Source organism: Xenopus laevis, chromosome 3S (genome assembly GCF_017654675.1).
Source record: "Xenopus laevis strain J_2021 chromosome 3S, Xenopus_laevis_v10.1, whole genome shotgun sequence".
NCBI classification, from domain to species: domain Eukaryota; kingdom Metazoa; phylum Chordata; class Amphibia; order Anura; family Pipidae; genus Xenopus; species Xenopus laevis.
In genome coordinates, this window is record NC_054376.1 from 43711463 (window position 1) to 43735291 (window position 23829).

General features: G+C 35.3%; 1 protein-coding gene across 4 annotated transcripts in view; it reads right to left on the reverse strand.

The window, feature by feature from the left end:
* The window catches only part of LOC108712840 (NT-3 growth factor receptor), a 399826-nt gene that overhangs the window by 280550 nt on the left and 95447 nt on the right, over nucleotides 1–23829 (reverse strand). For all 4 annotated transcript variants that reach the window (XM_041588223.1, XM_041588224.1, XM_041588222.1 and 1 more), the window contains exons 2-3: nucleotides 9639–9713; nucleotides 4430–4501 (exon numbers count right to left, since the gene is read on the reverse strand). In XM_041588223.1, the coding sequence (XP_041444157.1) occupies nucleotides 4430–4501; nucleotides 9639–9713 (147 nt within the window). The remainder of the gene's footprint in view (nucleotides 1–4429; nucleotides 4502–9638; nucleotides 9714–23829) is intronic.

A 23829-nucleotide genomic window follows, 5' to 3' on the forward strand; every position in this document is an offset into this window, starting at 1 on the left:
CTTAGCTTACATTTAGAAATACAGTCTACCATTATCCCTGTACTCTGTTTCTAAACTTTCATAACCACATTCTATTCCTGTAAACCCCTGTCATTATACTCTTCTCTTCCAGTTCTGTCTATCAATTACAATTATTTTTTTCACATTTTTAGTTGAAATTAGCATATTTACGTGTATATTAATTATTTACACATAAATCTTTAAATTGTGCCCACACAAAACAATAATAGGCATAACTAGTCTCGTTAAAGGGGCCACAGGGCTTAAAACGTGTTGTGTGACCAATAATGGTAAAGTTGCAGCTAATGGCAGCTTGAAGCCTTTATATATATATATATATATATATATACCCTTCCCAGCTATAGTCAGGTGATCCCACTGGTGTCTAATAAAAGGGCAGCCAAGTTTGGGAGTTTTACTTTGAAAGCAGCAAGTTAAGTTGCAGGTAAAACTTAGTCCCTTTGTAAAATGTATAATGAAGCAATAGAATTCTTAATGAATCAGATGAAAATTAAGCATAGGACTGGCCAGATATGGGATGACTTTGACGTAGTTGGCCAGCTTAAATATATTGCAATATATGGACAAACAATCCCTGTTTGGTTTAAAGGGTAAGGCATTTTTCAGTAGCAGTATGCACAAAATGTCTCTGTCTTAAATATATTGATAATGGGTTGAGTGCAGAGGACTCTTGTATTTGACTATATATATATATATATATATATATATATATATATATATATATATATATATATATATATATATATATATATATATATATATATATATATATATATATATGTATATATATATATATATATATATATATATATATATATATATATATACACACATATATACGTGGGAAGATGGCTGCATTTTGATAAGCATAGTTAAGAAGGAGACACTAAGCAAACAATTTATTTGTGCAACACTGAGGCGTCATTCAGTTATCCCCCAGTATACATACAGTAGACTACTTCACACAATGTATAGGTGGTAATTTCTCGAAATAATCTAATAATGGTGACCTGTTAAGTACTGTCACTTGAGAAGAGGCTTTGCTCTTTCTAATGACAGCAGAGAAGGTTTCCCTTTTCTTTGTAGCACATTATTGTAATGAACAAAAACATATATTGCCTGTGAAGTGGTTAGTTTTGTGTAATTAAGTGCTCATCCTCTGTAAAGGAAATCAAGAGCAGGCATCTCAGGGAACTCATTTTGCTCTTTTATAAGAACATCTAACCCTATAAGCACCAGAGGGTCCTACATTTGTCGCTTTGTTTAAAACAAACAAAAGAGACAACAACAAAACAAGGACTTAATTCCAACTGATCACTTGGCATTTCTGGTCTCATGAATACTTCCATTTGTAAAATGAGGATTTTTCCCTTTGAAAATTTGCTCACCCAGTGCTTCTATTCAAAATATATTCTAAATATCCTGGTGGTGAAGTGTAATGTTCTCATGGCCCTTTGTTGGCACAGAGACAAAGGCTGAAATGAACTGCCTTCCAAGCATCCTCAGAAATGTAATGGGTAGGATCAGGGCAGCCCTGTAAAACAATTCCACACAGATTGATGCTTCTATCCCAAGCCCCAGTTCAGCTTTTCTACCTGTGTAGTTTACCAGTCTATACATGAAGGTTTGGTGTACAGAATGTATTCATGAGTGATGTGTATCATCCCAGTACCTAATGTATTATATAAACTGTATATATATGTGCATGGATGTCTGTACATATCTACTGATTTACATGTCACTTCCTTTCTAGCAAAAACACAGGAAACCTGTTTTGCTTTACGGTTGGAAAAATAAAAAAGCAGCAGGCCCAATTACCCACTATACTAAAGGCTCATTTACCACACTGTCTCCTGGAAAGGTTTTGGTTTTGACATAAAGGGACTTTGAAATTAACAGCTTCCTGAACTTAAAATTCATTTCAGGATCAACTTCTCAGTTTGCATCAATAGAAACAAATACATTTGCAAAACATATATTGTTTGCACCAAAGGAAAATTTGCAGATATTTTTTTCTTCTAACAACTTTTATTACATCCCTCATATATTTTTTGCATGTCAATATATCAAACAATGCTATGATTTTTGATAAAGGGATCTCACATTTTCTACTGTAATGTAGCAACCAATAGATGTAGAAGCTACAGCGTTAATACAAACGTAGTTAAGTCTGCAAAAAATTGTTGAGTCAGAAGGCAAATTACAGATAGCCAGAATCAAATTAAAACTCAAACATGCCATAAATCCTTTAGTTACTCAGCATGTGGGAAGGTATTATATTTTCTCTCTATTTAATTTGAGTAATCAGTCAAGAGAAAAATATAATCAATGTTTTATGTGTGTCAGGAAGGGCCAAATCTCCAGTGTGGGGCTTGGAAATGATAAGATAATCTTTGGAGCTTTGATTATTCTTTCAGGTGACAAAACTGGAGAACTTCAAGAGCAGAAATTAATGGGGAGAAAATATCATGTAATTTCAATTTTCTGCCTGGGGCTCCATCAGCCTAAGTGAAGACTATTGTTTTTCCGATATTGACAATAAGTACACTTGACATCTTCATAAACTGCTGGATGGAATGTCATACAATTTGTATGAATAGAAATGTAATAAAGTAAACTCGTGACATGATGGGGCAGATTTATTAAGGGTCGAAGTGAAAATTCAGATTTGGTAAAAAAAAAATCTCTCAAATTTAAATTGTGAATTATCCAAACTTGATGCAAGTTTTAATTCGAATTGTGAGATTTATCTCTGGACCTTTAAGAACTTAAATTCGACTATTTGCCACTTTAAACCTGCTGAATTGCTATATAAGTCAATGGGAGAGGTCCAGGGATCAATTTGGTGATGTTTGCAGTCTTCCTGACATTCGAGTTTCTTTCTGAGAAAAAAACTCAATTAGAGTTTTTTAAATTTTATTCGAGTTTTCGGGTCGATTAAATTCGTCCCAAGCTGAGAAAATTTGATTTTATTAATACATTTTGATTGGTTGAATTACGAGTTTATGGGAGTTTTATAAATGTGCCTCTCCAAGCATAATCCTTTATCTGACTATAAATATGAATCCATATATACAGTATATGTATCTCTTGTAATTGCTGAAATTCTGGAAAATATCCCCTCCACCCGTCCTTTGAGTCCTTCTGAAATTCAATCTGGAAATTGTTATTTGGAACTGTCCCACCAATTTCATAATATTTGGTGGGGGGGGGAGTTAAGGTCATGTAAATTTACAGATTTGTTTCAGGCTTGGAGAATGCCTATTTATCCAGCTTATACAACTTATTTTTTATTATACAGTATAAGTGATATGATTCCCATGAATGAACCTGTGGAATGTAATATATAAATGTGAAAGTTACATGTTCAACTTCTTATCAACTCTACAGATAACTTAGGACAAAACAGCCTGCACTGGTTTTGATATAAAAATCTACATTGCATTCATGTAAAGGTAAAGATAAAACACAATTAATTATGACAACGTGAAAGTACCAAGCATTTTCCGATTTTTTGTTATGAAGCATTATATGAGCAAATCCATAACCTAGAAATTATTAGAAGCTGACTAATAATTATGGGTGTTTTTGGCCACAGTTGGAGGTCAGTAGGTCCTGAACTTTCATTCAGAGCCATCACCTAAATTGCCACTTGTGACTATTCAATATGCTTTTCCACTTTGCACCTGCATAACAACTATATACAGCAGCAAATACGTAACTGCAAGTCTATAATTTAATCAGGGCAGTATTGCCCTTTTGATCTATAAATGATTTTACTTTCTGGGCACTTCAAAGCAAATTAGTTATACAAAGTAAGTTTAGAAGCAGCATTTTAAAATGTTTTTAATGGTAATGAAATCAGAACCTTGTACTTATGTAGGAAAACCTAATTCTAAAACATAAATATCCTAAATATCATAAATGTGGCACGAGAGGATAGGACATGAGACCTGAAAGAAGGTGTATATGTGTGTGCTGCTTACAGGTTGGGTTTGAAAAGACCATGGCAGCAAACCCATATTTGGTTTATTATAAAATAAAGAATAAAGAAAGCTCTTATATACTTACATACTGATAAATGTGAAAATCTGCTGGAAGCCCACATAGACATGGGGAGTACATACAATGAAGATGATGTCTGTGTTGAAATAAAACCCATGAACTGGAGCAGGTTTCATACAATGCAAGTGCACTTTAGGATTCTTCATTTTACACATGTTATTGTCTCCATTGAAGATAGATAGATAGATAGATAGATAGATAGATAGATAGATAGATAGATAGATAGATAGATAGATAGAAAATTACACTTGGATACTGCCTATGTGCCAGACCAAATTTGCTGTACATTATGTGCAAGATAAATTACAGTGACAGAAAAAAGGAAATAAAATAATGAACTTACATGTATTGCAGTTGTGGGTTCTTGGCAAATGCTCTTGGCTGTATGTTTCTGAGTCCAGAGTTCTTGATTGTTCTAAAAAAAAAAAAAAGCAATTGTGTTTCTAACTGTTATGTAATATAAAACACTAAGTTTGCACAGGAGCAGCAACCAATAGCAACCAATAAGATACTTACTTTTAAACAGGTGACCAGAGGGTTATTTATCAAAATCTAGATTTAACTGTTATTTTTTAATAAAAAAGTCAGACCAAACTATTATTAAGGATTTGACCTTATTTACAGTATTATTAAAAAAGCATGATTTAATTGGATCTGGGAAAATTTGATAAAATCAAGCGAAAACACGAATTGCGCAATTTTTTTCCCAAACTGCATGATTTTTCAGGTTTTTTCACAAGAAAAAAGCCTGAAATAGTCGGATTTTCAAGCTAGTTCCAGCGCAAAGCACAGAAACTGCTAATTAGGATAGGTACCTCTCCCATTGACAACTCAGTAGGTCTGAGATGGCGGATTTTCAGATTCAAACTTTTTGCAACATCGGACTTTAATAAATCCCAAGAAATTTTAGTTTAAAAAAAATTGAGTTTTGCACCAAAAAGCCTGACCGGACTTTAGTAAATAACCCCCTAAGTGTCTCATATTGCATAACCCCCGTTGTGTTTTGTTCAGTGAAGTTTGCAGGAAGAACAAAATATTGCATTTTTAAGAAATGTTCATGTTGACATAGTGTTGGATGTTCCTCAAGTGGTAAACCTTTGTCTACTGTGACTTTTTTGTGAACCACGCAACATTTTTGTCTCACATGGCATCGTTCTATGAAAAGTAAAACTCTGCAATTCAATCAGAAATCATACACGTCGAAAAAAGTACTCATCACTAAGGGTTATGAAATTTGATTCATCATCACATAATATGTGCAATAAACAATGTGCAGTTCATTCCTAACTAGAACCGACTGATTTACAGGCAATCTGCCTGTAAAGGACTTTGGCAGGGCTTCAACCACTTAGGGCATTTTCTCCATACAAATTACAGATACTTCACACTGTTCATCTCAGCTCTCTCAAGCTACCTGCATGATCATCAACCCACTTCTCTGTGGCACTCCCTCTCTCAGTTTGCTGCTTTTAGAAAAGTAGGAATGTTAAAGTTGACAATTTTGAGCTTTTATGACTTATTGAATATGATGTACTCCACAAAACTAACTAACACCCTCTCTTTCATTGTATCTTTTTTGATTGTTAATTATATTGTTTTTATCCACTTTTCTTCCATTAATGCCTAATTATGCTACAGACTGGATAATAATTCGGATATATGTGATCTATGTTGAACTTGCCATAAAAATAGTTTTTCAATGTCAATGCCTTTGTAATCATTTAATTTAGAAATAAAAAAAATTAAGTCACAAAAAAAACCAACCCATCATAACCAACCAATCAGAATTAGTGATGGGTGAATAAATTCGGCAGGCATGGATTTGCGATGAATTTCCTCATAACGCTAGCCGCGAATAAATTTTTTGACAAAAAAACTGGCCTGCATTATTCAGACGCCCAATGATGTAATGCATTTGGACAAAATAGTCGTGCTTACAAAAATTGTTGCTTGCGTCAAAATGTTTGCATGCCAAAATTATTTTGATGTCCATTGACTTCAATGAGTTACGTGAATTTTTTTGCCGTTTCATAATTTTTTTTTGCTATTTTGTGACTTTTTCTGTGAATCGAAATGGGACAGATTCGGCCATCACTAATCATAATCATAAATTATTATTGATATTTACACACATTTTAATTACGCCACAACATTAGTGATGGAAAACATATTTGCTAAACAGTTTTCTCAGTTCTGCAAACTTATGTTTGCAAAATTAAAACCAACACTGTATTTATACACAACAGCCTTACACTTGCAAACACTCATCTCATTTGCAAGCCGGTTGCGAATATTTGTAAGCAATATGCATCTCACCATGGTTAGCAAAACATACAGTAAGCAAAACAACCATATGTGAATAAATATGCTCTGTACAAAGCCAGAAGGCCTGCAAGGACTTTCTAGTCACTGTGCAACAATAGGTATGAAAGAAAAACTTTTTTGGAACTGAAATTCTATAGGAAAAATTGCACAGCCCATTGAATCTGCATAGTCTTGGATTAATATGTTTCTCACAGATTGTGGTCTCAAAGTGAATTCCATGTGATTTATTCAACTTAGTGCTAAATTGCATGACTATGGAGTAATTTGGTGACTAATATTTGCCATTTCACAATAATTATGTTTGTGTGCAAGTGATAGGGACCTTAGATTGTAAACTCCACTGCTGCAGGGGTTGATGTGAATGACGCATAATCTCTGTAAAACTCTGCAAAATAAAAAAAGGATAATACAAAACAATTATAATTATCTCTGGCATGCATTGCATTAAATGTTATATATTTATGCTGCAGCCTTTGCAGATATATTGTTGTTCATTGGGTTTAGGTTTTCATGATTATTATAATTTTAATAAAAAATAGGAACCAAAGTGGAGAATTGCATAAAAACTAAACCAATGCAATGCATTAGCTGGGGATTCTGCAAAATACTTTTTCAACAGTGTTGAAGCTAAAAAGCATGCAATTATATAGGGATATGAGCTGCTTGAGTTCCATGCGTTTCATAATTTGAAGGATATCTTAACTCAAAAAAAAAGTTAACTTAAACTTCCACAAATTGTCCTCCGAGCACCTTAGCAATGTTCTGTTCTTTCTGAGATATCAGCAATTTTGGAATGCTAATAGCAGGCACCAGGCCCCCTTTCAAGTGTCAGCAACCCTAGCTCTCGGTACACTTTTTGTGCACTTCATATATTCATCTGACCTTAGAGTTGCTGACCCTCAGTTGATCTGAAAGCCTTGTATTACTAGTATGGATCAGCAACATTTTTTACCAGGTGTTGCTGTAAAGAAACACTTATAAACGCCAATGTATTGTGCACTGAAAAAAGTTGCAGCAAAAAAAGACCACTGACTTCAAAGCATCACACAATTTTTCGCTGTTTCCTAATTTTTTTAGGACAGGATCAGATTGTAATATAATGCAACTATCCTAGTAGAAAACAAATGTAAATAGAAAATGTGCACAGATTATCACCCTAAATAAGCTACAGTATATCATTTTATTTATTGGCTTTATATCCCCTTTATGCTAAAGTATACAGATGAATCAAGAAATTACTACATTTTCTCATGAAGCTAATATCTTAACCTAGGACTGAATATCTTTTTATTGGAATATACTGGCCCCATGAATAGCATAAATGCATGTTTTGGCTGATACTTGTGGGTCCAGGACCACTTTGTGCCTTCAATTGGGAAGTAAGTGATACATACCAATGTTCAGACATCTTCACTGAAACTACTTTTAACCTGGAGAGATGAATGAAATATTTTGCCGCAAAAAAACGCCCATAGATTCTAATGTCTACTTACACATATGTTGCATGGTTTGAAAAACGTTGCACAACAAATGTCCCTTGACGTCAATGCATTAGTCAATTTTTTTGCTGTTTTGCGAATTTTCACTGAAGCAAAACAGGTCAGATTCTTTCTAATGTCCTAAACCAGGGGCTATAAATATTTCCTATATATCTTTCAACTAGCTGTTATATCCGGTCTGAAGGATGCATTTTATATATGTGTCACAACTAGTGATGAGCAAATATTTTTGCCAGACATGGATTCACGGCGAAATTCCACACTGTGCCATCTGCTATCAAACAACTGCAAAAAATTTTGACAGGACAAGAAAGACAAAAATGTTGAAAAGACAAGTCGCCATAAGAGAAAAGACAATTTACTTTAACGCATTTGGACATAAAAGTCGCCAAGACAAAAAAGTCACCGCAAGTAAAATGCCCATTTGGAGTGAGAAAAAACTGCCTTGCATAATAAAAATTTTGAAGCCTATTGACTTCCATTGGGTTTTGTGAATATTTCACAACAGATTTTAAAACAGATTTACTTATCACTAGTCATAACAATTTCTCTAGGTTCATGTTTTTTCCAAATGTAACCAGAATTTATTGACATGATTATTTTTGTCAAATGATCTGTTTTGTACAAGACCATTGTATAGAGTGCTTCCCTGAAAGCTGCGTATTTGACACACAAGGGTAAAGGAGCAATAACTAGTGAGGGTTTTTATCCATGATGTATATAATATGAGATGCCTCAACCCTTGATTAATGCCCACAAAAAGTTGTGTGTGATATAAGATTTGAACGCTAGTCATGAAAGGTTTCTTGAACTATTCTCATGAATGAAGGTGAAAGTTGTTAGTAAACTGAGGTAAAATTGGGAATTGAGGAAGAGGGATCCCTTGAAAAAGATCCTTCATGGAGTCACCATAGAAGCAACAGATACTGTAGCCCAAAGCCTAAGCAGAGCATGCAGAGGGTTAGTAAGTTAGTAAGTTAGTAAGATTAGTAGTTCACCTTGGAGTGGGGGGGGGCGGAGAAAATGTGTCTGGAATCCAAAATGGATTTCAACTTCAATTTCCAAATAAAATGTTTTCTGTGTATCACTATAACATCTTCAATGCAGGCAAATTTAATAGAATGTGAGATTAGAGCTCACCATAGACAAACTCACCCACTTTCTATTCATTCCTATGGGATTTTAGAATGTTATTTATCAAATTGTGATCTCATTGATAAATATGATTTAAAAATTACAATAGGAATTGTAATGGAGTTTTTCCATGGTGAGCTCTAACCTCACATTTTTATAAATCTGCACCTACCTGTGTGATAACTACACAATCATAGTTTCAGTCCATAAATTGTCATCATTTTATTCAGGAAACAGTCACATGCAAATGATTGGGATTGATTGAAGCCACAGAAACTCTCCATGATTATACAGTAAGGGTAGATCTGTATGAAATAGCCCTCCTGTGTAAAGAGTTTCCACGGGAGAATGATTAATTCCCTATTTATTTACAATGGGCAGCAGTACCGAGCAAGAGCGGAAACAAATAATAGGTCACACATAATGGATATGTTGCCATTCTTCTTCCCTGTATTTCAAAAACTGACTTATTTCCAAGAATTCCTTCTGCTTTGCATGGAAAGAAGATAGTGCTTAAGTCACTGCTTCTGCACTTCCCATTATAATGACAGATGACTATAATAATTATTAGTGTTGAATAGTGATATTACTCACAGCTTTTGTAGTCCAGTGTAAAGCTCCATATCCACAGCATTTAGTGTATGCAAGCCTCTCCAGTTTTCTATATGTCTGGAAAAAAAAACCTGCATTAATATTAACCAAATTAGGAAACAAGAGACACACAAGATGTATTTTTATCTATTATTGTTATTTATGGTACCCATTTCACATTGATCCATTTTATATTGAATAGATCTAAATCTACAAATGCAGTATAAGAGAATCTTAGTGGAAGCCTTTTTCTGCTTCACAGATGTCAAAATGTTAATAACACGTTACAATTAAAGAGCCTATTCATGATGTATGATGTGAATGAAGATTTATGATCGGTGGCCCATTCAATGGTTTTGCATTTAGAAAGCAATTCAAAAACAGTGGCGTAATAAAAACAAAAATACCTATCCAATGTATATAAAGTATGACGCAAATGAAACATGGAACTGAAATAATTTAATATCTTTTGTTACAGTCAAGTCATCAAGGCAACTGCAGCTCCATCTTCATTTTTTTTTTAAACAATAGTTGTATGTGCCTATGGCATAGTATGAAAGGCATAGATTATGCCAGCATTTGTGGAGAGTTGTTTTTTTCTATCATCCTCATCTGAAGCACGACACATAAAACAACAGAATGTTCGTTAAAGGGGGCATAAAGTGTGAAGAACAAGTATTTGTCATTGCATTATACACACCTCTAATAATAAAAGTCATGTGGTTAGAAAAACTGCTTTTTGCTCTGCTTTTTAAAAACCGTTTAACTTGCCAGGTTCTGAAGGACAGCCTGTGGCTAGTTGAAATGTAAAAACATCAGCCAATCAGAAACTAGGCAGACCTGATAGGTCATTGAAGTTTATCTTTCTGTGGGTGAAGGCAGAGCTATGATTCACTAACCACATCCTGCCCTTTTCTGGGCAAGGGGCATTAGGGCACATCTGCCATTCATTTTTTACAGATAAAGAGCCAGAAAGGATCTTTGAAGAGTTCCAATAAAGGTTTCATATTTAAAGTTAATGCTCTGTTTAAGTCCAAATTTAAATGAGGCTCCACATATTATTCAGTTTCGCCTTCGTGGTACATGTGGTCGATAAGGATAAGTCCTTATGCACAGCTGGAACTTGCTTTAATCATTTCTATAAGTGGTGCTCTATTTAGTGCTTGTAAAAAAGTGCCAATACTGTATACATGTATGGGATCCATTATCAGGAAACTCATTATCAAGAAAGTTCCAAAATACGGAAATACCATATCCCATAGACTCAATTTTAATCAAATAATTTACATTTTTAAAAAATGTTTTCCTTTTTGCCTGAGAAAGAAAGAAAGAAAGAAAGAAAGAAAAAGAAAGAAAGAAAGAAAGAAAGAAAGAAAGAAAGAAAGAAAGAAAGAAAGAAAGAAAGAAAGAAAGAAAGAAAGAAAGAAAGAAAGAAAGAGCAAAAACCGGGCAAAGTGCACATTACCAGATAAGTGAATGTTAGTACCAAACAGATGGAAAAAGGAGGAAAAAAGAAAAAAAGGACAGAAAGGAAAAAAGGCACATTTTCACCCGAAAGTAAATAGTAGTAAATAAACCCCTAAGTATCCATTTCGGTTCTTGTTGGAGTAAAAGTCTCTCCCGGTCGCTTCCTATATGATCATGCATCCTAGGCTGGATAGATTATGTTGGTACTGAAGAAAATGTTCAGTTACTGGAGTAACTGCATTTGTTTTCGTATTTGCACCCAAGGTAATATTTATCCAATTCAATATGTGTATGAGTTCAACATGTTATGGAGAGGTGCTGGGAGACAGAAGCCATAGAGGTTCCTCTAACTGGGTTACAGGGTTACAGTTTTCTGAAGCTGAAGCAGTCAATATTTTATTTTCTGAAACCACAGAGGATCTGAGTCCCTTGGCTTCTAATTATGAACTGTTTCATACTCCACGAAGACTTAAGGAGAAGGAGATTGATTTAAAACTGCATGGAATTTACCTCTCAGATTTTTATAAAATACAGCATACACCAAGGGGCTTCAGGATAAAGAATATTCCCACCATTGGCTGTAACAACATTGATTTTTGTAAGCGTTGGTGCCAAGCGTTAACAAATGTTCTTTGGATTTGATGCTGTTAGTGATAGCTGCAGTCTCTAAAAACCTGATCACCACACGTACAGAAATCTCAGGTTTTGAAATTGCACATCTCTCTACACTGCAGTGTCATAAGGAAACTAAATGGCTGGACAAACTTGAGCAACAGATCATTCATTACACTGCTGAATTACAAAAATGTAAGAGACCGTTACTGCTGACTACCAAAACTGTAAAGTATACCGGTGACTTACAGGTGGGGAACCACAGTTTAGACAAGATGGTGACAGGCACAGAGGATTGAATAGGTCCAACTGTATTGATTCCTCCCTCCTCCACTTCCTTCACTTCAGTTACTGATACACCAACCTGGGGGAGGGGGTGAACTAGGGGGCGACCATACACAACCATCAACTCGGATCTTACTCACTCCAATCTACCCTCTACATATACACTGACACATATTTGTTAGGACCTACTATCTGCCTCAAAAGCAGGGGTGACCACACAAGAGACTGGGGGGGGGCACCTAGCACCCACACCAAAAAGTCCACACGACCACCAAGTAAATAATATTTAATCTTAGCACTAGTGAGCTGACTGATACTGAAATGGCTGTCCTCTTTAAAATGTCTCTCATTTGTACCTCCAATCTGGATATTATGATAGATATCCATTTCTTTCAAAGTGCAATTAAATTAAAGGAACACTTTAGGACTGAAAATTCAGCATATATTACTCCCTTTTGGGTGAAGAGTAAGTTTGAATCCCCTAACACCCCTAAATAAAATCAGGCCTTTACTCGGCTCCTAATAGACTAAGTCCAAAAACCTAAGGCCAATACTCCTAAACATAATTTGACACAAGTAGAAAGAGAGGCTATAAATACGCTGGCCAGGACTCTATCATTATCCGACCAGCTGACAAATGAGGGGCTATGGCCATCCAGAATTATTCTGACTACAGGACTCAGGTACTTAAACAACTTTCAGACAGTTAAGTAAATATGAAACTTGACAGTGACCCAACATCTCTATTTAAAAGAAGGGTTGACTTGACTCCATCTATTGCCTTGAAGCAGGGACACATTTCAGAAAAGACCTTTCATTTTCTTTCACAACCACACCCTATCTGTCCTGTTTAATATATACTTCCGAAAATCCACAGCACCCACCCGGACATCCAATAGTCAGTGCCAGGGGCTCCATGTTATAACCTCTTGTCACATTTGTTAACTATTTCCTCGAACCACTGATGCAACAGATCCTCACATATATCAAAGAAACATATATCAAACTGAAACAGAGTCACCCTTTACCTGTGAACAGCAAACTAGCCACAATGCATGTCACCTCTCTTTATACAGTTATTCCCACCACTGATGGCATTAACTGCATTAAGATAAATGCATCTTGTGCCTGGAAAATAAGAGACTTCCTACTGAATTTCTTATTAAACTCTTGGAGCTGTGTTTGACATTAAATTATTTCAAGATTGAACTTTCTTATTATATGCAATTGAGCGGTACCAGTATGGGTTCTAATGTTGCCCATTCGTTTGCAGATTTATACATGGACTACTTTGAATACACACATATTCTATCAACATTTAAGAATAAGATTTACCACCTATAGCATTTTATAGATGATCTCTTTTTATTATGGACTGGTTCGAAAGTGAGTTCCACACAATGCTTAACATACTGAATTCTTTAAACTCTCCTATTAACTTTACAGCCACTATCAGCAATACCACCATTTGTTTTCTGGATTTAAAACTTTCTATCAACTCAGAGTTAATAGAGACTACTACACACCACAAGAGCACCACACCTATTAAAAAGGTATTCCTTCTTCACAGATGGTCCGTATAGTCAGGAATAATACAGACAACAACTACAGGTCCAACTTCAGGATTTAATTGACAGATTTGTCCTGCAGGGTTATCCCATTAAATGAACTACTACATTCCAAGAAATGTGCACTTCAACTAACAAAGGATGCACTTCTGTTCAAACAATTTTTCATCTTCTAGAACAAAAACAACTAACAGGCTGACTTTTTATGTACTTACACTAGGGACACTGGTCATTTTGAGTACTGAGGACCATTGGTAAGTATTATAGTCTGACAGAAAACTTCCCCCTGTATTCAGGGAAAATCCAAGGGTAGTATACAAGAGGGGACGAAATTTAAGAGACTGCTTAGTTAAAATGGATTCACAACATTGCTACCGTGTTGAACCACCACAGTCATAGATTCGAAAACCAAAATTGGGCTGCTACAAGTGTACAGACTGCACTACTTGCTGCCAAATGTTAACAGGTCCCTCATTTAGCCATCCACACACAGGGAAACCCATTTTGATTAAACATTGTGTTACCTGCACAACCAACCATATCATCTACTTTTTAAAATGCCCTTGTGAACTTATGTATATTGGAAAAGCCTCCACTAACTTTAGGGACAGAATGGTGAACCATCATTCTGCCATATGAGGAGCTCTGGCTACAGGCAAAGCATATACTCCAGTAGCTGAACATTTTCTTCAGTACCAACATAACCTATCCAGCCTAAGATGCATGATTATACAGCAGATCACATTCCAAAACCCACAAAAGGAAGCGAGCGGGGAGAGACTTTTACTGCAACAAGAACTGAAATGGATACTTTGAGGCAAATTCACAAAAGGGTGAATTTTCGCCAGCGACTGCTTCACCGCACTCCTCGCCACTTTGCCAGGTGCAGATTCGTTTCCACTATGCTAATTCACTAATATGTGAAGTCACGTCCCAGCAGCCCAACGCTAGCATTACTTCGGCTGGACAAACATTTCATAGCGAATTTTTGCTAGGGTTCATTTCTGCTTAGCAAAACTTCTAGGTACCTAAAAGTTGTATCTTTATTAGTAATGTTGGTAAAAATGCTTGAAGTGGCCACTTTTTCAAACACATGTCCAATGAGCAATAAAGACAGAGGAGATCCTCTAATGCCCTAGACATGAGCCCACCCTTAAACAAATGTGGCATGCCCCTCAAATTAGTTTTAAAAAAATCCTCACATATAAATCTTTAATAGTTTGGACCTTTGAAGGCAATTCTGCTTTAAACATAGAAAATTCACCAGTTTTTTTTACAACTTTAATGCATTTCGGCATACAGGATATAATGTCACTGACATAAGATTGAGAAAGATGTAGCTTCGGTTTATCAGTTTGCCTGGTCTGTGGTGGTGAAGTAAACTCTGGTGAAAGAGGTAACGTTCAATAAAATTTGCATCTTAGTGAATTTGCAAAATAACGACCATTCAACAGATCGAAAAGTCACCTGTCGATAGGGTGCGAATGAATGCTAGCGACGGTCTCGTTCGCTAGTGAATTGTCCTCTACGCCCATTGGTGAATTTGCATATTAGATTTCTGGTGAATTTGCGTTAGCGACGGCCACTTCGCCCTTTAGTGAATCTGCCCCATAGACTCCAGACCATTAGCCCCACTGGACTGAATGAACTCATTTCCTATACCCTATTTTTTTTAGTCTAGTAGATTTTTAATGGACTTTGTCATAATACAAATAAGGATGGGTTGATATGAGGGTAACACGAGGCTGTCTATGGTTATTGCTCTATACTTCCTCTATGGTTATTGAGAGATACTTCCATTTTTAGCGATTTTTCTGTGTTAATATGATACCATTTGCATTTTGATTTGATTTGTTTTGCACATGAATTCAGCTATATACACATTTTACTAATTTATGAGTTAAATGGATGATGGATTTTTTGATTAATTTGGGAGTTCATAACAATTAAATCTAATGAATTGAGATACTATTCACAAAGTGCCTTTTTTGAGATCCCTTTTTTATAAATTCGATCTTGTGAGATACTTAAATTTTTAGCTATTTCTCTGTGTTTATACGATACCATTGGAATGGTGTGTAGCCTTTTTCTTCCATACTGGCGGCTGCTGTATGGACTACACTACCCACAATCCCCTGTGTACTATGGTTTGGTTAAACTGAATTGATATATTTGAACATTACTTTGGATGGGTCAGGTTGCTTACCTCTGGCTCTATAATAAAAACACTAACAATAGTATATTCATATTTCTGCAATGTGTATTTCTTTCTTTCTTTCTTTCTTTCTTTCTTTCTTTCTTTCTTTCTTTCTTTCTTTCTTTCTTTCTTTCTTTCTTTCTTTCTTTCTTTCTTTCTTCTTATATTATGGTAATGTGCACTTTGCCCGGTCTATAAGACACCATTAAAAGGACGTGCAGCCCATTTCACCCGCCATGGTGGCTGCTGCATGGACTACTCTTACTCTTTTAAGGGTGAGTGACTGGCCTCAGTACCCAGTGCTTTCCTTTCGGTTCCACTACATTAAGGCCATTGTGAGATACACTACAGTAAAAGTGATGTAAGACTTTAGTCTAAAATTAATTAACACAGATATAAGGTTGCTCATTAGTCCAGACCTGTGATTGAAGACTTTTTTGGTTTGCTTGATCTGTTACCTTCACATTGGACTGCACCCAGGCATCCTACATTCTCATAGTAGTGCCGACAGATTTGTTAAACAATGATCACATGCTAAGTAGAATAATTTCTGTGCTACTTGTATCTGACATGAGTTCATCAAAGAGTCAAAGCTTTATCCCATGCAAAGCACTATGTATTCATGCATATGTAGACGTACAACGCCAGCTACAAAAAGAGCAAACTATGATATATTATGCATACATTATTATTGAATCTGCAGAAGGACTTGATAAATTGCAACGTGAAGTAAATCTATAAATCTGCTAGAACACAAGATGACAATATGGGAACACTGGGGTTTGCAATCTGAAGACAAGCAAACATTTCCTCTCATGTTAAGTTCATCTCTATACTGCTCTATCTATGCGCTGCATGATTTGCTGCATACTAATGAATGCTGTAACACAGATGTGGGGTTTTTTTCAACCAGGAACGAATAAGATAAAGCAAACTGGCAGTTTATTTCAAACAGATGAACAGAAAATGGTGTTCAATAACCAATGTTATTTCTGTTTTAAATTCGTATTGAGAAGAAGCTCTGTGACCTGGTTGTCAGGACAGCAAATAGCAGATTTGATGTATAGCCAAATTCTATAATTTCACAATCATTTCAGGATATATAGCCAATAGTGATGGGCGAATAAATTTGCCAGACACAAATTTGCTGTGAATTTCTGTATTTCGCAGCAAGCAAACTAATTAGTCAAACTGCGGTGATCAATTGGCGTGTCAAAATTATTTGGACACCCATTAACTTTAATGCATTTGGACCAAATAGTCGCACGTATAAAAATGGCCATTGAATTCAATGCGTTTTGCAAATTTTTCGGCACAGATTCGCCCATCACTAATATCCAAATCATTAATAACAATGTCACCTTTGCTCTGATTTAATATGCACTTGAGTTATTCAGTGTTTTAGGGATTGATAAATTTGACATACAGATCCAAGAAAACCTCTGTTGAAAGATAGTACTATTGTTAGGTCAGAGGGCATTAGTGAAGGAGTCATGGAGTCTAAAGTACTGTATTAATTATGATAGTTAAAGATCATAAAAGATAACCATGTTGAATCACTTGGGGGTACCTCCTATAGTGCCTTACTTGTTTTCTTTTACCAAGACCATGTGTACAAGTAAACCCTTTCAAAACCGTTCTGGGTACATGTAAAGAAATCGATAACACATTTTATCGTGCTGTTTTCCCTTTCTTCTTGGTTTCTGTCAACCTTTGAAAACTGCAGCATCAATTTTCCCATTTATCTAGCAGCCTAAATAAAGGTGTAAAGAAAGTTGTGTGAGAAGCCTACGTCCTCGAGCTATATTGAGTTGCTATGGCTTCACTGACACTTTGCTGTGCCATATGCTCTCAGCTAAGAATAGGAGACATGAGTTTGCAATTTCTAATGGAATTTCTTCATCTGTGGTGGTTAATAAAGTGTGAAAACTAAGATTTTGTAAAACTAGAAGCAAAACGAACATTCTTTGATGCTAATTCTAGTCGGGCAACTGAGGATACTGCTTCCCAACAGACGATGCAAGTCTAAATCTGTTCTATTATAATCCATTGATAAAAAGGGTTAGTTAACCAGCCATACCATGCGTCAGTGGTGTCACCAAATATATAGTTTTCCTTGGTTCCCTATATATGTTCTGGGAGATGATTCCCCATCTTTATAACATGTTATCTGTTACAGAAAAACAGTTTGTGGTCTCACAGTGAGATCTTTAGTCTTAGTTTATTCTTAGGCTAACTCTAACTTAAAGCTCCTTTTTCCTGAAACCAATGGCTCACTAACATCATATTGCTTCTATGGAACCTGAAGCATTCTTCTGAAACCAGACATTAGCACTGCTTTACTAGCATAGTAACTAGATTTACTAGCATAGGCTAAATTGTACCAATGCACAGCAACCAACTACCAGTTGGAAAATAAAAGCAACAATCTGATTCATTCCTATGGGCTGCAGCACAGTTGTAATTTAGCACATATGCTAGTAAATCTTTATGTTTGTGTTGATGTGGGGAGGAAGAAAGGTAAAGCACAGAAAAGGCTGTAGCAAGCTATGTTGTGCATTATATACAGGATCTGAAGGCAATAACGACTGTGTTAATTTTTAATCTTTGGTACCAGTTACCACCTTGAATGTTCCTGCAATAAGGTCAACAACTAGAACAGCCTTTGTTGATGCATCTGGTACAGGCAGCCACACCCTTTCCCACTGAAATAAATAGTGAGCAATGTGCACACTGAGCAGATGATACATCAATACAACCTGCTTCAACCCAATTTCACTATATAGCAAAAATATGGAATTGCCCAGATAACATACATTTTTAATGGAATGCTTTTTCCCCGCTATACAGAAACTTGTGGATAAAAAATTAACCATTTGTTAAAAAAGAGCCTAGCATAAATGTAATGGGTTTTTTTTCACGATGAAATATATTTTACAGTTCCTAATGTATTCAATGAACAGTCCTGCTTCCAAGAAAAACTGCCTTCTCTCATTTCCTTGATACTATAATTCATTAAATAAAAGCACATTTGCAAGTGAGAAAACAAGGATAATTCTAGCTCAAGCACAGAAATACTGGACTTGCATGTGACGAAAGTGTCATTCCCTTGTGGTTCGCTTTCAGTTAAGAAATTAAAGTCATTTTGTAGAACTGATAAACTGATATATGCAATGTTACAGTGATTAGTAAATAAGAGTGGTTTGTAAACATTCCAAAAGGATTAAGCTATTCCCGAATGTATCTGCATATGATTCAATCAGCAATGTTATTTCTCAAACTTCAAGGTTATGTGATACCTCAATTAACTGGTTTTCATAAAGCACCATACATGGTTCTTTCCCTTGTGACTACTGAAAGGGAGATATATTTAGCTTGACAAAAAAAAACCCCTAGACTTGTCACTTATTTGGTAGATTTTCAAATGCCTTCACTCTATTTTCCCTTCTTTTGCTTCAATAACTTAAAACTAATGGGCTAAATGAGGTCTTCACAAAGCTGGCATGCTCTTTAAATTGTCCTGATTATTGCATTTATGAGAATGTTTTATTTTAGAAGACTTCAAAGGTTAAAATAAGACTTTCCATCAATCTAACTATTTATATCACTTTATATATACAAACAGCCAGCAGCCAGAATTGGTTTGTGGATACTGCAATTTGCCCAGATATAGTCAGCTAGCCTTAATACTTATAATGTATGTTTTCCTTCTCACTGTTTTTGTTTATTTTTAAATATGGAACACAGAAAAAGTTCATCTCAAACACACGCACAAGAAAACAAAGAACAGTTCAAGGTCTCAGATGGCAATCCCTTGAAACGAAGCTAGCGTATGCATCATAAAAAATGGAAAGCATTAGTTCCTCAGTGTTCAGTACATTAATGTATATTTCATACTTACGAGGAGAAAATATTTATATGCATAAATATATCTGACATCTTGAAGAGAAGAGGGCTATTTATTATCCACTGGCATATATAATGTATTATATATGTATTGTATTGTATATTGTTGTATTCAGTAGAAACTGATTTGTTAAGGGATTGGAGAAGATCTAAGACTTTACGTTAATATTTATATTCTGCTTGAAGACTGCGTTTTCTTTTCCAGGAAATACAATATTGAACTAAACACGGAAATAAACCTCATTCAGTATTTATTGTAGCATTAGAATTGACTTTCTATACTTTATGGTTTACCATTTCTTTAGAATGATTTTGTTTTGCTTGATTTGTAAATATGTATAATATTATATAAAAGAAATCTGTTCCACCCAGGGACAGATTTGCTAAAATCTAGAGCAATTAAATGCGCCAAACAAGAAAAGCCTTCATATTCAAATGAATTAGTCTCTTTGTTAGGCAGGATTTAAAAGCCAATATAAAGGAGGAGACAATGTTAGGAAATGAGGGGGCAGAAGCCTTATGGGTGGTGCTTTTCACTGATTGTAACGATTTGTAGGAAAATGTTATAGACCCCCTAATGTAAGTGGAGAGGAGGAGGCTAAGCTACTGATGCAAATAGAAAAGGATGAAAGTTTGGGGAAAGTAATAATAATGGGTGATTTCAACAGGTTTTAGCTGGACTATGTTTGGATGCTGCTTTGGGACATAATAATTCTTAAAATATCTGGATTATTTTTGCTCTAAAGTTTTTTGTTTTTTTTTAAAAATTGAGTTTTTGGTTAACTAACAAAAAAAAAACTCAACCTTTAATAAATAGACCCCATAATGTAAATAACTTGTAATGAAGGAAACAATACAATTAAATGTGTTATAAAATAAAATCTCTACACAGTTTAGGTTAATTTCTTGCTGATCCCTGTAACACTGTACAGGTAAATGAAAGATTAGTATTTACTCTGTAGCAAACAGGGAATTATACAATGCTACCTCTCACTAGAGGTTAAATAACATGCAACTACTTTTTAGTGAAATTGTATCTTTTCTTTTTAACATAATTCAATATATTGGTGTAAAATCACGGATCAAATAAAATAAAACCAGTTAAGAAAAAGAAAGATCAATAATTGCACCTTAGAGATCTCTGAATTATTAATACTCTTAGCCCATAGAGAGAGTTACTTTTGCACTGCACTTGTACTAGAATTCAAACTTATAATTTACTTGGCATTAACTTTGGCACCTTTAACTTTACTAGTTAGGGTTATGAGTATGTTATGGCACCCTTGAGGAAATAAACTTTAGCAAGATCACACATTAATGGTATGACATACTAAGAGGCCTTTTTATCATGCTGTGTAAAACACTGGAGAAAAACAGCACTGGTGATATTGCCTATAACAACCAATCAGCAATTAGAGGATTAGAAATCAAAAGCAAAGATCTGATTTGTTGCTATGGGTAATAAACACCAGTGATGTTGTCTTCACTGTTTTACTGGGTAAAAGCAACCAGCCAATACAATCCTCTTTAGTAGTCTTGTCACTCATATGGGTTTTCAGATTCTGATTCAGTTCACTGTCTATGGTGTTTCCTGCAAATCCAAGAAAATTGCTAAACGCCCAGCTGCCATTGCCCCCTGTCCTGTCTTTTCTGTAATTCACCCTTTCTTCCTAACATATACCAGTTTTTTTTCCTGACTACAATTTGGGTAACTGCTCAAGAGAAACTTTGTCCAGTGCATATAAATGAGCCACTATACATTTAAGGAAGAGAATAAGACACAAAGGGTATGCTTTTTCAAAGTTAAAGTTAAAATCCATGTAACACTACCACCAACAAAGTGCTGTTAGCCTGAGTTCCAAAATGTTATATGATTGTTATAATTATGATAAGATGTAGATAAATTGTGAGCATTCACTGGCATAGATGACATGTGACAAAACACAATATAAAAGCTAGAACTGCAGGCATAAATGTAAATGTCATTAAATGTGCTTACCAATCAAGTTGTGACATTTATATACAGTAGGTAGTAAAAAGAGTATATGAAAAATGTATCTGTAGTACTTATTTTTAGTTCATAAACCTCTGAATTTGACAAAGGGTGACATTTGTTTCCTTGTATTTCATTTTCTGTCTAAAGAAGTCTGCAAATGATTCATACAGACAATAAACATTTAAACATAGTCTTGTTCAGGCAATATTCTACTGGCCTCAAGACTTCAATATCCTATTGGCCTCAAGACATGATTTCTTTTTGTAGAATTAATATTGCATTATGTATAGAGGATTACATAATCATGGACATGTCAGCGGGAGAGCCTATTTCACTTGGGAGAGCCAATTAGATTTGGCTTTCCTGTGGGAAACAATATTGTATTTTATTTAAATAGCTTTGTTGTATGTTCTTTTATAAAAATGAGATTGTATCAATCGTCTTATAATATAGAAAGAGAAAATATACAAGTCTTGCAATGACTTTTCTTCAATATGTTAGTTTAAGAGTCTGTGAAGAGCTGGATAGTATTTTTCCAAACCAACTAAAGCTGTCATAAGCTTCTAAATATAAAAAAACATTTTATGCAAGTTAATGCTATGAAATAAATGAAGCCTCAAAGCAACAACATTATGTCTAAGACAGCCATCCATTCCTATAAAGAGAAGTCATGCACTCGTTGGTCATAGAAATGCTTATTATCTAAATGGACAGCACGTGGGAGTAAAGTGTACAACGCAGATAATAAAGTGTGTGCTTGTCTTTAATGAGAAAACATGCCCTACTTACATGTACTGTATAACCAAGATTTAGCTTCCATTAATTTACTCTTTAATAGGCAGTAAAGTAAAGTATGAGAGCATGGCTTATCCTTCCTCTGCATATATATATATATATATATATATATATATATATATATATATATATATATATATATATATATATATATATATATATATATATATAAATTTCGAAGCAGACAGCACCTCATGTCAGGTAAGCCATTTTGTGGCTGCCCCTGTGCACGGAAAAAATTAGTGTATAATTCAATCAAGAAAAACCAGCACCAAGGGACTTGAAGTCCCTTGGTGCTGGTTTTCTTGATTGAATTATATATATATATATATATATATATATATACAGGTATGGGACCTGTTATCCAGAATGCTCGGATCTCTTCCGATAATGGGTCTTTCCTTAATTTATATCTTCACATAGAAGATATAAATCCTGTAAACATTAAATAAACCCAATAGACTGGTTTTGCTTCCAATAAGGATTTAATTTTATCTTAGTTGGGATCAAGTACAAGCTGCTGTTTTATTATTACAGAGAAAAAGAAAATACTTTTAAAAAATTTGGATTATTTGATTATAATGGAGTCTATGGTAGATGGCCTTTTCGTAATTTGGAACTTTCTGGATAATGGGTTTCCGGATAAGGGATCCCATACCTGTATAATGATTTGAAATGTGCCCACACTCTTACATCTGAATTCGATTGTGGGTGCTTGTCAAAAATATTGTGTACACCCCAATCTTCAACGATACTATGAGGCCTCACAGTTGAGGCAACTTCTAGCATGGTCTCATCATTTTCCATCCACCACCTGGGGTCACATTGAAAATTGTATGGTGCATGACTATCATTTAAATGTTCTCATTTGGGACCTTACCTTCTCTACACGGATTCCATCATCTGCCCTCTCAGCCACCGGGCTTTCCTATTCTATCTGGCTGAAGACCCGACTTAAATACAAATTGGCCTCCGCTAAATCATTGGTGACAACCTTTTTGAATAACCCGGCGTTTTCGCCCGGTACTGAGCCATCGTTTTGTGCCAAGTGGGCTAAATTGCAATTCTTTACGGTCAAAGATTTGCTCACTCCGCTCACTCAAGTAATGATGCCTTTTCAAGTGATTAAGGAGAAACAGCCCTTAACGGACATAAAACTTTTCGAATATTTTCAAGTACGACATTTTCTAGCTCCTTATGTCGCATACCTCAAGTCGCATCCCCCCACGATGTTTGAGACTTTGGCTCTTCAGGGCCTACCACAGAAGGGCCTCATCTCTAGGGTATATAGTATATTGACTGCTCCTCCGGACTTGGATCCACCCAGACACAAATATATGGATAAATGGGACCGGGACCTCCCACACC